Genomic DNA, 12,411 nt, shown 5'->3' with positions numbered 1-12,411 from the left:
TAACAGGAACAATCTAAGGTGAAACAGCTATTACATATGTTGTTGGACATTGGTCTAGTAACTATACCAGGATCATTTTACACTGTTATGGAAAAGCGAGACCAGTCATGTCATATAATATGGGAGTGAATTGTTAGACTCGGTGGCGAGATACATGTTGCATGCTAAATTAAGTGCACATACATGTTGGGGTACATTAAAACAAACGATTAATGATTTGAGGGAGTACTGTGGGCTTATCATTATCATGTTTTGTTTGTAGTTAAAACTTTTGGGTTGCTGATTAAGATATTAGTATAGTGAATGCTAAAGAAATGGACACTTTCTTTTCCAGGAGAGGGGGTTTCATTATCCCTGCTCTCCTTATTAATAAATGAATAAAGATTTAGTTTAAGTATAACTCTGACTGTGATAAGTTTGTCTCTCCTCATTTGAAAATACAGAAATTAACCACCACAATTTCCACAAGGAAAAGGTTAAGCGGGGTAACAACACATCTGAAATTTTTCTTCGATTTTTGTCTTTACGATAGCGTAATGGAAACGACTTAGCCAATAGCCAATGAATTCCGTTTGCAAGAAAGGCTTTAAAAAATATATAACACACCGGTACAGATATGCTTCTCAAAGTAATATACGGGTTACATAGAAAAGTAACTGTAATAATATTACAATATTTGAAGGCACTAACTTGTTGTATTACTCTTACTCATAAAATTAATTCTGTAATATATTACTGTAAGTCATGATTACCCACAACACTGGTCCCAAGTCATTCTGTTGCAATTTGTCTATTTGGAACTCTGTGTTGTGTATTGCTTTGGTATAACCGGCATCATCATTGCTTAAATGGCAAATGTGAGAAAGTACACATTTTGCTGTGTTACAGCCTGAATTTAAAATAGATTCAAATGAGATGTATCACTGGCCTACACACAATACCCCATAATGTCAAAGTGGAATTATATTTTTATAAATGGTTACAAATTAATCAAAAATAAAAAGCTGAAATGTATTGAGTCCACAAGTATTCAACCTCTATGTTATGGCAAGCCTAAATAAGTGCAGGAGTAAAAATTTGCTTAAAACTTCTTATGGCTGCATCCCGCTACCGGGATCAATATGACAACAGCCAGTGAAAGTGCAGGGCGCCAAATTCAAACAGAAATCTCATGATTAAAATTACTCAAACATACATGTGTTTTATATCATTTTAAAGGTAATCTTGTTGTTAATCCCACCAAAGTGTCCGATTCCAAATATGCTTTTCATCGAAAGCACTACAAACGATTATGTTAGGTCACCACCAAACCACAATAAGCACAGCCATTTTCCCAGCAAAAGATAGCAGTCAGAAAAAGCAGAAATAGAGATAAAATGAATCACTAACCTTTGATTATCTTCATCAGATAACACTCATAGGACTTCATGTTACAGAATACATGCATGTTTTGTTTGATAAAGTTCATATTTATAACAAAAAATCTGAGTTTACATTGGCGCGTTACATTCACTTGTTCCAAAAACATCAAGTGATTTTGCACAGACACATCGTTTCAACAGAAATACTCATCATAAATGTAGATGATAATACAAGTTATACACATGGAATTATAGATATACCTCTCCTTAATGCAACCGCTGTGTCAGATTTAAAAAAAACTTTACGGAAAAAGCAAATCATGCAATAATCTGAGACGGAGCTCAGAACAATAGCCAAATTAGCTGCCATGTTGGGGTCAACAGAAACCAGAAAATACATGATAAATGTTTCCTTACCTTTGATGAACTTCATCGGAATGCAGTCCTAGGAATCCCAGGTCCACAATAAATGCTTGATTTGTTCGATAATGTCTTTTATTTTTGTCCAATTAGCTACTTGGTTAGCGCATTTGGTAAACAATTCCAAAGTCACAAAGCGCGTCCACTATAAGGTGACGAAATGTCCAAAAGTTCCGTAACAGTCAGTAGAAACATGTCAAACGATGTACTGAATCAATCTTTAGAATGTTGTTAACATATCTTGAATAACGTTCCAACCGGAGAATTAGATTGACTTCAGAAGAGCGGTGGAACGGAGGTCCTCCTCATGTGAACGCATGGTCAGCTCGTGGCAGACCTGACTAATTCTAGTCAGGTCTGCCACCTAACTAGTGAAAACTCATCAATATCTCGCTGTAATTTCAATGAGAGCATGGTTGAAAATCTGCCACCTCAGAAAAAATTCAAACAGGAAGTGGAACTTCTCAGGTTTTTGCCTGCCATATGAGTTCTGTTATACTCACAGACATAATTCAAACAGTTTTAGAAACTTCTGAGTGTTTTCTATCCAATACACAAAGAAGGACACCTATTGGTAGATGAAAAAAATTAAAATACAGACATTGAATATCCCTTTGAGCATGATGAAGTTATTAATTACACTTTGGATGGTGTATCAATACACACAGTCACTACAAAGTGTCACGATCGTCAACGGGACTGAGAGAGGACCAAGGCGCAGCGCGTGGAAAGTACATCTTCTTTTATTTTAAAGAAGGAAAAAACAAAACAACAAACAGAACAGACGACCGTGAAGCTATACAAACATCAGTGCTGACACAAAACACTTCGACATAGACAATTCCCCACAAACAGCTAAAGCCTATGGTTGCCTTAAATATGGCTCCCAATCAGAGACAACAATAACCAGCTGTCTCTAATTGAGACCCAATTCAGGCAACCATAGACTTTCCTAGATACCTACACTCAACCATAGACACAGCTAGACTACTATACTAAACATAAACCCAACTACTCTAATAAACCCCCTAAACCTTACAACCACCCTAGACACTACAAAAAACACATACATTCCCCATGTCACACCCTGACCTAACTAAAATAATTAAGAAAACAAAGAAGACTAAGGCCAGGGCGTGACATAACCCCCCCCCCCCTTAAGGTGCGAACTCCGGGCGCACCAGCACATAGTCTAGGGGAGGGTCTGGGTGGGCGTCCGTCCACGGCGGCGGCTCCGGCACTGGTCGTGGTCCCCACCCCACCATAGTCACTACCCGCTTACGTAGCCTCCTCCAAATGGCCACCCGCCAACTTAACCCCACTGGATTAAGGGGCAGCACCGGACTAAGGGGCAGCACCGGACTAAGGGGCAGCACCGGACTAAGGGGCAGCACCGGACTAAGGGGCAGCACCGGACTAAGGGGCAGCACCGGACTAAGGGGCAGCACCGGGATAAGGGGCAGCACCAGGATAAGGGGCAGCACCAGGATAAGGGGCAGCACCAGGATAAGGGGCAGCACCAGGATAAGGGGCAGCACCAGGATAAGGGGCAGCACCAGGATAAGGGGCAGCTCCGGACTGAGGGACGGCAGCTCCGGACTGAGGAACGGATCCTGGCTGGATGACGGCTCTGGCGGATCCTGGCTGGACGGCTCATGGCTGGCTGACGGATCTGGCTGCTCATGGCTGGCTGATGGATCTGGCTGCTCATGGCTGGCTGACGGATCTGGCTGCTCATGGCTGGCTGACGGATCTGGCTGCTCATGGCTGGCTGACGGATCTGGCTGCTCATGGCTGGCTGACGGATCTGGCTGCTCATGGCTGGCTGACGGATCTGGCTGCTCATGGCTGGCTGACGGATCTGGCTGCTCATGGCTGGCTGACGGATCTGGCTGCTCATGGCTGGCTGACGGATCTGGACGCTCATGGCTGGCTGGCGGATCTGGACGCTCATGGCTGGCTGGCGGATCTGGACGCTCATGGCTGGCTGGCGGATCTGGACGCTCATGGCTGGCTGGCGGCTCTGGCAGATCCTGTCTGGTTGGCGGCTCTGGCAGATCCTGTCTGGTTGGCGGCTCTGGCAGATCCTGTCTGATGAATGGCTCTAGCGGCTCCTGACTGACTAACGGCTCTGACGGCTCGGGACAGACGGGCGGCTCTAATGGCGCTGGGGAGACGGATGGCTCAGACGGCGCTGGGGAGACGGATGGCTCAGACGGCGCTGGGGAGACGGATGGCTCAGATGGCGCTGGGGAGACGGATGGCTCAGATGGCGCTGGGGAGACGGATGGCTCAGATGGCGCTGGGGAGACGGATGGCTCAGATGGCGCTGGGCAGACGGATGGCTCAGATGGCACTGGGCAGACGGATGGCTCTGGCCGCATGAGGCGCACTGTAGGCCTGGTGCGTGGTGCCGGAACTGGAGGCACCGGGCTAAGGACACGCACCTTCAGGCTAGTGCGGGGAGAAGGAACAGGGCATACTGGACCCTGGGAGCGCACATTAGGCCTAGTGCGTGGTGCCGGAACTGGTGGTACCGGACTGGGGACACGCATCTCAGGGCTAGTGCGGGGAGCAGCAACAGGACGCACAGGACTCTGGGGACACACAGGAGGCTTGGTGCGTGGTGTAGGCACCGGTGGCAAAAGGCTGGAGACACGCACCATAGGGCTAGTGCGTGGAGGAGGCACTGGTGGTACTGGGTCGGGGCGGGGAGGTGGCGCCGGAAATACCGGACCGTGCATGCGTACTGGCTCCCTTGAGCACTGAGCCTGCCCAACCTTACCTGGTTGTATGCTCCCCGTCGCCCGACCAGTGCGGGGAGGTGGAATAACCCGCACCGGGCTATGTAGGCGAACCGGGGACACCATGCGTAAGGCTGGTGCCATGTACGCCGGCCCGAGGAGACGCACTGGTGACCAGATACGTTGGACCGGCTTCATGACATCCGGCTCAACGCTCAATCTAGCCCGGCCGATACGTGGAGCTGGAATGTACCGAACCGGGCTATGCACACGTACAGGAGACACCATGCGCTCTACTGCGTAACACGGTGTCTGCCCGTACTCTCGCTCTCCACGGTAAGTACAGGGAGTAGGCGCAGGTCTCCTACCTGACTTCGCCACACTCCCTTTAAGGCCCCCCCCAAGAAATTTTGGGGTTGTACTCACGGGCTTCCAGCCTTGCTTCCGTGCTGCCTCCTCATATCGCCTCCTCTCGGCTTTAGCTGCCTCCAGCTCTTCACGAGGGAGGCGATATTCTCCCGGTTGTGCCCAAGGCCCCTTACCATCCAGTATCTCCTCCCATGTCCATGAATCCTGTGTAGGTGGATCCTGTTGCCGCTTGACACGCCGCTTGGTCGTAGATTGGTGGGGAATTCTGTCACGATCGTCAACGGGACTGAGAGAGGACCAAGGCGCAGCGCGTGGAAAGTACATCTTCTTTTATTTTAAAGAAGGAAACAACAAAACAACAAACAGAACAGACGACCGTGAAGCTATACAAACATCAGTGCTGACACAAAACACTTCGACATAGACAATTCCCCACAAACAGCTAAAGCCTATGGTTGCCTTAAATATGGCTCCCAATCAGAGACAACAATAACCAGCTGTCTCTAATTGAGACCCAATTCAGGCAACCATAGACTTTCCTAGATACCTACACTCAACCATAGACACAGCTAGACTACTATACTAAACATAAACCCAACTACTCTAATAAACCCCCTAAACCTTACAACCACCCTAGACACTACAAAAAACACATACATTCCCCATGTCACACCCTGACCTAACTAAAATAATTAAGAAAACAAAGAATACTAAGGCCAGGGCGTGACACAAAGACAACTGGCATCCTTCCTAACTAATTTGCTGGTGAGGAAGGCAACCCCTCAGGGATTTCACCATGAGGGCAATGGTGACTTTCAAACAGTTACAGAGTTTAATGGTTGTGATAGGAGAAAATTGAGAATGGATCAACAACATTGTAGTTACTCCACAATACTAACCTAAATGACAGAGTAAAAAGAAGGAAGCCTGTACAGAATACATATATTACAAAACTTGCATCCAGTTTGCAATAAGGCTCTAAAGTAAAACTGCAAAACATGTGGCAAAGAAATTCAATTTATGTCCTGAATACGAAGTGTTATGTTTAGGGCAAATCTAACAACACATCACTTAGTACAATTCTTCATATTTTTAAGCATGGTGGTGGCTGCATCATGTTATGGGTATTCTTGTCATCGGCAAGGACTAGGGAGTTTTTTGGGATAAAATAAACCAAATCAAGCTAAGCACACACAAAATCCCAGAGGAAAACCTGGTTCAGACTGCTTTCCAACAAACACTGGGAGACAAATTCCCCTTTCAGCAGGACAATAACCTAAAACCCAAGGCCAAATATACACTAGAGTTGCTTACCCACACAACATTGAATGTTCCTGAGTGGCCTAGTTACAGTTTTGGCAAGACTTCAAAATTACTGTCTTTGAATGATGAACCAACTTGACAGAGCTTGAAGAATCTTTAAAAATTGATAATTTGCAAATATTGTACAATCCAGGTGTGCAAACTCATTCCATGGAGGGCCTAGTGTATGCTGGTGTTTGGTTTTCCTTACAGTTAAGACCTAGACAAACAGGTGAGGGGAGATCCTTACTAATTAGTGACCTTAATTCATCAATCAAGTACAAGGGAGGAGCAAAAATCCGCAGACACTCGGCCCTCCCTGGAATGAGTTTGACACGTGCCTTAGAGACTCACAGCTGTAATCGCTGCCAAAGGTAATTCTAACATGTATTTGCTCAGGGGTGTGAATAATTAGATAAATCTGCCAAAAACTTGTAAAAAACATATTTTCACTTTGTCATTCTGGGGTAAAATAAATAAATATTTAATCAATTTAGAATTTTAGGCTGTAACACAACAAAATGTGGAATAATTCAAGGGCTTTCAATACATTCCCAAAGGCACTGTATATTCTGAGAACATGGCAACTAGTGTTGTCACAATACCAGTATCGCGATACTGAAGCAAAGGAAACAAAACATGAAGCAGACTCAATTTGAGGAAAACTGCCTTACGTTGTCACCCAGAGTAACATTTGTTACTTTCGCAAAATGTAGGACCAAAGAGTAAAGTCTGCTTCATGTTATATTTTTTGCCAAGGAAAATCTGGTATCATTGTATCGAGATACTGGTATCATGACAACACTAATGGCAACCATGTTCTGTGTATTTTTGATGTGACGTTGATGGAATATTCTCCTAACCTTCAGGAAACTGGACACATTCATGTTCTAGCTGCGTTCTCATGAAACGTATCTAGAACATTATTGTCTTTTATTCTGAGAACATGGTAACCACGTTCTAGATAAGTTCTGCTTGACATTAAGGGAATGTTCTCCTTTAAAACCAAAATACATTCTAAAAAGGTTTTTACTAACACACATGGAATGTTTCCCTTACAGCAGCCATCTAACGAAGCATCGGGATTGCTGGCGTTCCGATTGGTGGTGACGCCGGGTCCGAGGGCTGCCGCCTATGGAACCGGGGGTGCCTAAGCCAGCACGTCGGGCTTCCACGCCCTAGCTGGCTCGAGAGGTTTTCTTGTCCCGGTTGGCTCAGCAGGCGCCCATCCCACGTCAGGCCTCAGCCGGATCGCCAGGGTTTTACGCCTCAGCCGGCTCACCAGGCGTCTACGCTTCAGCCGGCTCATCAGGCTCCCACGTGCCAGCGGGATCATCAGGCAGTCACGCCTCAAACGGGTAGTCAGGCTCCCACGCCTGAGCCAGTTCGCCAGGCTCCCATGCCCCTACCGGTTGTTGGGATTTTACACCCAGCCGATTTGTCCAGCGCCCGTGCTTCAACCAGCCCGTCAGGCTCGCCCAGGTGGGACGCCGAGTGGCGCCCCTAGAGGGGGGGGGGTACTGTCACGCCTGCTCCCGCTCCCCCTCCCTGGCGCTCGAAGGTACCAGGCTCCACAGCATTATGCACTCCTGCCACCAGCAGTACGCACACCTGCCTTTCCCCGTCACGTGCATCAGCTGGACTCAATTACCTGTTTATTACCTCCCCTATATTTGTCAGTTCCCCATCGCTGTTCCCCGCTGCTGCATTGATTGTCGAATGTCGTTGTTTTGCCCATGTGCTGATGCTGTGCCTGTCTTGTTTCATGCTTGTTCCTTATTAAATGTTGACTCCCCGTACCTGCTTCTCATCTCCGGCGTCGGTCCTTACACTCTCAGAATTGTTAGCTGGGTTTTGCTTCCCATTGATAAATTAAGTAGAAATTGTGCACCAATAACATGTTAAAAGCCTGTTATTAATTAAATGAAGTGCTTTTTAATATAGACAATATGAAAGAATGTTAAAATTAGCGGAAATCGATATATTTTTTTACCATTCTGACATTCTCCAGTTGTGTTTGAATTTGACCATTGTGACATGCATCCATGCATATCCACTTTCTATGTCGTGGAGGACCAAGGCAGTCAGCCCACGACTGGCATATTCACACACTCTGGCCCAGATCTGGGGCATCGGCCCAATTACCTTCTTTCCAGCAGCATACACACACACACACACGTCGGTAACACACACACTTACTAAAAGAATCACTCTGTCAGAAAAATTTACCCTTACATACACACATTTTATTATCCGCACAAACACACACATATGTACGTGCACACACACACACACACACACACACACACACACACACACACTGCCATAAAAATATTGGGCCGTAGATTATTACTATAATCAATTGATATCTTCCAGTCTAACAAATACAAGGTGTTGCAGTAATGGGCTACATGTGTCACATACTGGAATAACAACAGTCGTATGCACGCTAGAGGTCAAACCAGAACCTGTGACAAAAACAGCAACAAAGCACACACACGCACGCACAAACTCCCCCAAACGTAGTTCCCTCGCAGATACAGTGACAAAACTACTCAGGCAGAAACACAATCTGCTGCCCTTCATTCCTCTTCGACATGGTCGAGCATACTGATGGCATCAGTTATCGACTGGAGACAACTCCGGAGCCATGGCAGACAGCAGAGCAGGATGCTACGCTAGCCTAGTGCTAGGTTTCTGTACAAAACATCTGCCTGAGACTGGCTCCCTGCGACTGACATCTTGGATCTAAGTGAGGTGCTATCCAAGAGCCTGTCTAGCTGCTGCTACTTTAGCTGATCAACAGTGGGGCAGCGAGTCTGACTCTGTGTCTGCCTAGGCTAGTTATTAGCTGCTCCCAGGGGGAACACACAGGTAAATGACTGAATAAAAGGACAATTTATTACCTACACTTAGGAGGCCTACACCCCATAGGGTGAGCACGGGTTAACTAACAGCGCCATCAAATAAGCAGCCACTTGGAAAGGAGCGAGCAGGAAGTGATATAACCAGAGACAGCAGTACTCTACGCATGGTTCAACTGAAACATCCCTATAATAAGGAATTCAACCTGCAGTATTACTGTTCTTTCCAACAAATCTCATCCTCTGCAATATAGTCAACAATCCATCCACCTGTAACCGTCATATATGCCATGTGACTGTGGACAAAAAGAGAATTGCTCACAGGTGCAATGTTCAGTGCATATTGTGCCTGGTACACAAAATGAGTAGTGTGCATTTGGGTGCAGTAATTAAATATGCAGGAGATTTTTGACCCTTGAGATATAACCTAAAGCTGTAGTTGTGTTATTGTCATGTGTCTCATGATGGTGCTGATGTTCTTTGTACATGAGATGTGACTGGTCACTTATGATCACACTCTGTGTCCTCTCCCCATATCCCACTTTGAGACTTAGACCTTGGTCACAGACCATGTAGGCTATACTGTAAAGTGCTAGCTCAACCAAATCCACTAGAACGTCATGCCTCTGCCCTGTTGCTCACACTCTTTCACCCAAAGCATACGCACCTAGAACATGTGGGCCTACTGTAAAGAGCTATCTCAAAATGCACTAGCCAACACCATGCCCGTTGCCATGTGGCAGTTGGTCTCACTCTTTCAACCAAAGCACATAGCGAGTGTTGTGAAGATAGCTACTACTTAATTATTACTACTAATACTAAGTAGATAGTGGTCTTACCTTGTTGGAGGCCATCTCGCTGACAGAGTGTCTGATCTGCAGGGTCTCCAGCTGGGCCAGGCACCAGTCCAGCTCCTCCAGCATCTCCGTGGACAGCTTCTGGTAGGCCTCCTCTGGAAGAGGGAGACAGGGGACAGGGGGACAGGGACAGGGAGGGGTGGTGAGTGACGGTGGTCAGTTTTGAGGCACTTGACAGGGCTGTGCGATGTCATCTCATGTGTTTCATCGGTGATGACACCGTAGACGAGCACCATGCCCAGGTTGCCAGTGTGGACGCATGGGTGACTCTTCATAGTAAGGGGAGCTTAGGGGGCAAAATCTGGCAATGGTGAAGATAGCGTCTCCACAGAGAGAGATTTAAAAAGGGGAAAAGACTCGTCTCAGAGATGGTCTCTAGTTGCAGGTAAGTGTCTTTGATAACCCCTAAAGCGTCAACAATCACCCATCTGTCCCTCTCCTGAGAGAAGTTACAGTAGTAGAAGTAGTTCTAAGAATCGCAAGGAGCGAAAGTTCCACAGAGTGCAGTTATAGTATTCACAATGCACAGTTCTACAATCCGGAGTGAGAGGTTCTAGAATTCACAACATACAGTTCCAGTATCCACAGTTCTAGAATCTAAGGGAGAAATAGTTCCATAGTGTCACAATAGAATGAGTCCAGCCTTCCAAAAACGCAGTAAAGCAGCCCCCCTGCTCCACGAGTGGTTACACACAAATCTTTTCAACGGTCCGGTCGGAGTTGTTCTTTATCCAGCCCAAAAGATTCCCAGATCTGGGATAGCAGGAAAATCTGTGTCACACATCACTCCACGAGATCCAACACTCTTCCTAAGGATATCTGGAAGGAAAAATGAGAAAACTTCCTCAGCTTCTCATGATGAGTTATTAACAAAGACCCTTTCCAAACACACACATACACACACCTCTTCCTCTATCCCCCTCCTCTAAAGACATAGAACCCCATTCATAGTACACACACACACAGAGCCACAGATGAGCTTATTTCCTGTCTCAAATCCCCTTTCCTTCCTGCAACGATGACACACTGGCGATGACTGCTGCTCTGACAGACGGACGAAGAGAAAGATCCAAGCAGGTCTGACTGTGGCTAAGCAACACATCTATAGGAGGGATGGCTGAATCAAAATTGCATGAGTCGAAAAAACGCTTGCTTCTGTGAGAACACTGGTCTGAGAGAGAAGCACAGCTCAGCACACGGGAAGAGCCGGACTGGAGCACCAGGCTACCCGGACTGGACGGGAGTCACAGATTCAAATCTGAAAGTTTTTGAAGTTGCCACTAACTACTGAACCAGGGTCAGATGTCTACTGAACCCTCTAATGGTTAAGGTTGGCATAAAATTAGGGTAACCTGGTCCTAGATCTTTACCACAGGTGCAACACAGACAGATACAGTTTGGTGGAGCACCATTTCCGTTCCACCACGTTCAATTATTATATATCTCAACCAGAGTACCTTCTTTCATATATCTCAATTCTCATTCTGAACAACGTAATATCCTAAAAATCTGCACGAACCCTAGTCTCCATGATGAATCAGCGATACACAACTTGGCTTAATTATTTATTTACTAACTAAATAATCACACAGAATTACATAAACACACACAGGATAGATTATACATTGATTACTACATATAGTGCCTTGCAAAAGTATTCATCCCCTTTGGCGTTTTTACTGTTTTGTTGCATTTACAACCTGTAATTGAAATGTATTTTTATTTGGATTACATGTAATGGACATACACAAAATAGTCCAAATTGGTGAAGTTTCAAAAAAAAAAAAAAAAAAAGATGGAAATGTGGTGCGTGCATATCTATTCACCCCCTTTGCTATGAAGTCCCTAAATAAGATCTGGTGTAACCAATTACCTTCAGAAGTCACATAATTTCTTAAATAAAGTCCACCTGTGTGCAATCTAAGTGTCACATGATCTGTCACATGATCTCAGTATATACACCATTGTTCTGAAAGGCTCCAGAGTCTGCAACACCACCAAGCAAGCAGCACCATGAAGACCAAGGAGCTCTCCAAACAGGTCAGGGACAAATTTGTGGAGAAGTACAGATCAGGGTTGGATTATAAAAAAATATCAGAAACTTTGAACATCCCACAGAATACCATTAAATCCATCATTAAAAATTGAAAGAATATGGCACCACAACAAACCTGCCAAGAGAGGGCTGCCCACCAAAACGCACAGACCAGGCAAGGAGGGCATTAATCAGAGAGGCAACAAAGAGACCAAAGATAACCCTGAAGGAGCTGAAAAGCTCCACAGCGGAGAGTGGAGTATCTGTCCATAGGACCACTTTAAGTCGTACACTCCACAGAGCTGGGCTTTACGGAAGAGTGGCCAGAAAAAAGCTGTTGCTTAAAGAAAAAAATAAGCAAACACGTTTGGTGTTCGCCAAAAGCAGATACTGAAACTGTACCGTGAGACTGAAAAACTGTCTGTTCTTTTGTACTTTATCTGCCTGTGGGAGACTCCC

At 45.7% G+C, this 12,411-nt stretch overlaps 1 protein-coding gene across 1 annotated transcript in view; it reads right to left on the bottom strand.

Annotated features, from left to right (window-relative positions):
• Nucleotides 1–12,411, bottom strand: part of LOC120021519 (cAMP-specific 3',5'-cyclic phosphodiesterase 4D-like) — a 75,250-nt gene that overhangs the window by 38,878 nt on the left and 23,961 nt on the right. Inside the window, exon 5 of the mRNA XM_038965309.1 lies at nt 9,900–10,012. Within this exon, the coding sequence (XP_038821237.1) occupies nt 9,900–10,012 (113 nt within the window). The remainder of the gene's footprint in view (nt 1–9,899; nt 10,013–12,411) is intronic.

This window comes from Salvelinus namaycush, chromosome 26, assembly GCF_016432855.1.
Source record: "Salvelinus namaycush isolate Seneca chromosome 26, SaNama_1.0, whole genome shotgun sequence".
Taxonomy (NCBI): domain Eukaryota; kingdom Metazoa; phylum Chordata; class Actinopteri; order Salmoniformes; family Salmonidae; genus Salvelinus; species Salvelinus namaycush.
Note: the sequence above shows the minus strand (reverse complement) of the source record. Positions and strands in the feature narration are given on the sequence as shown.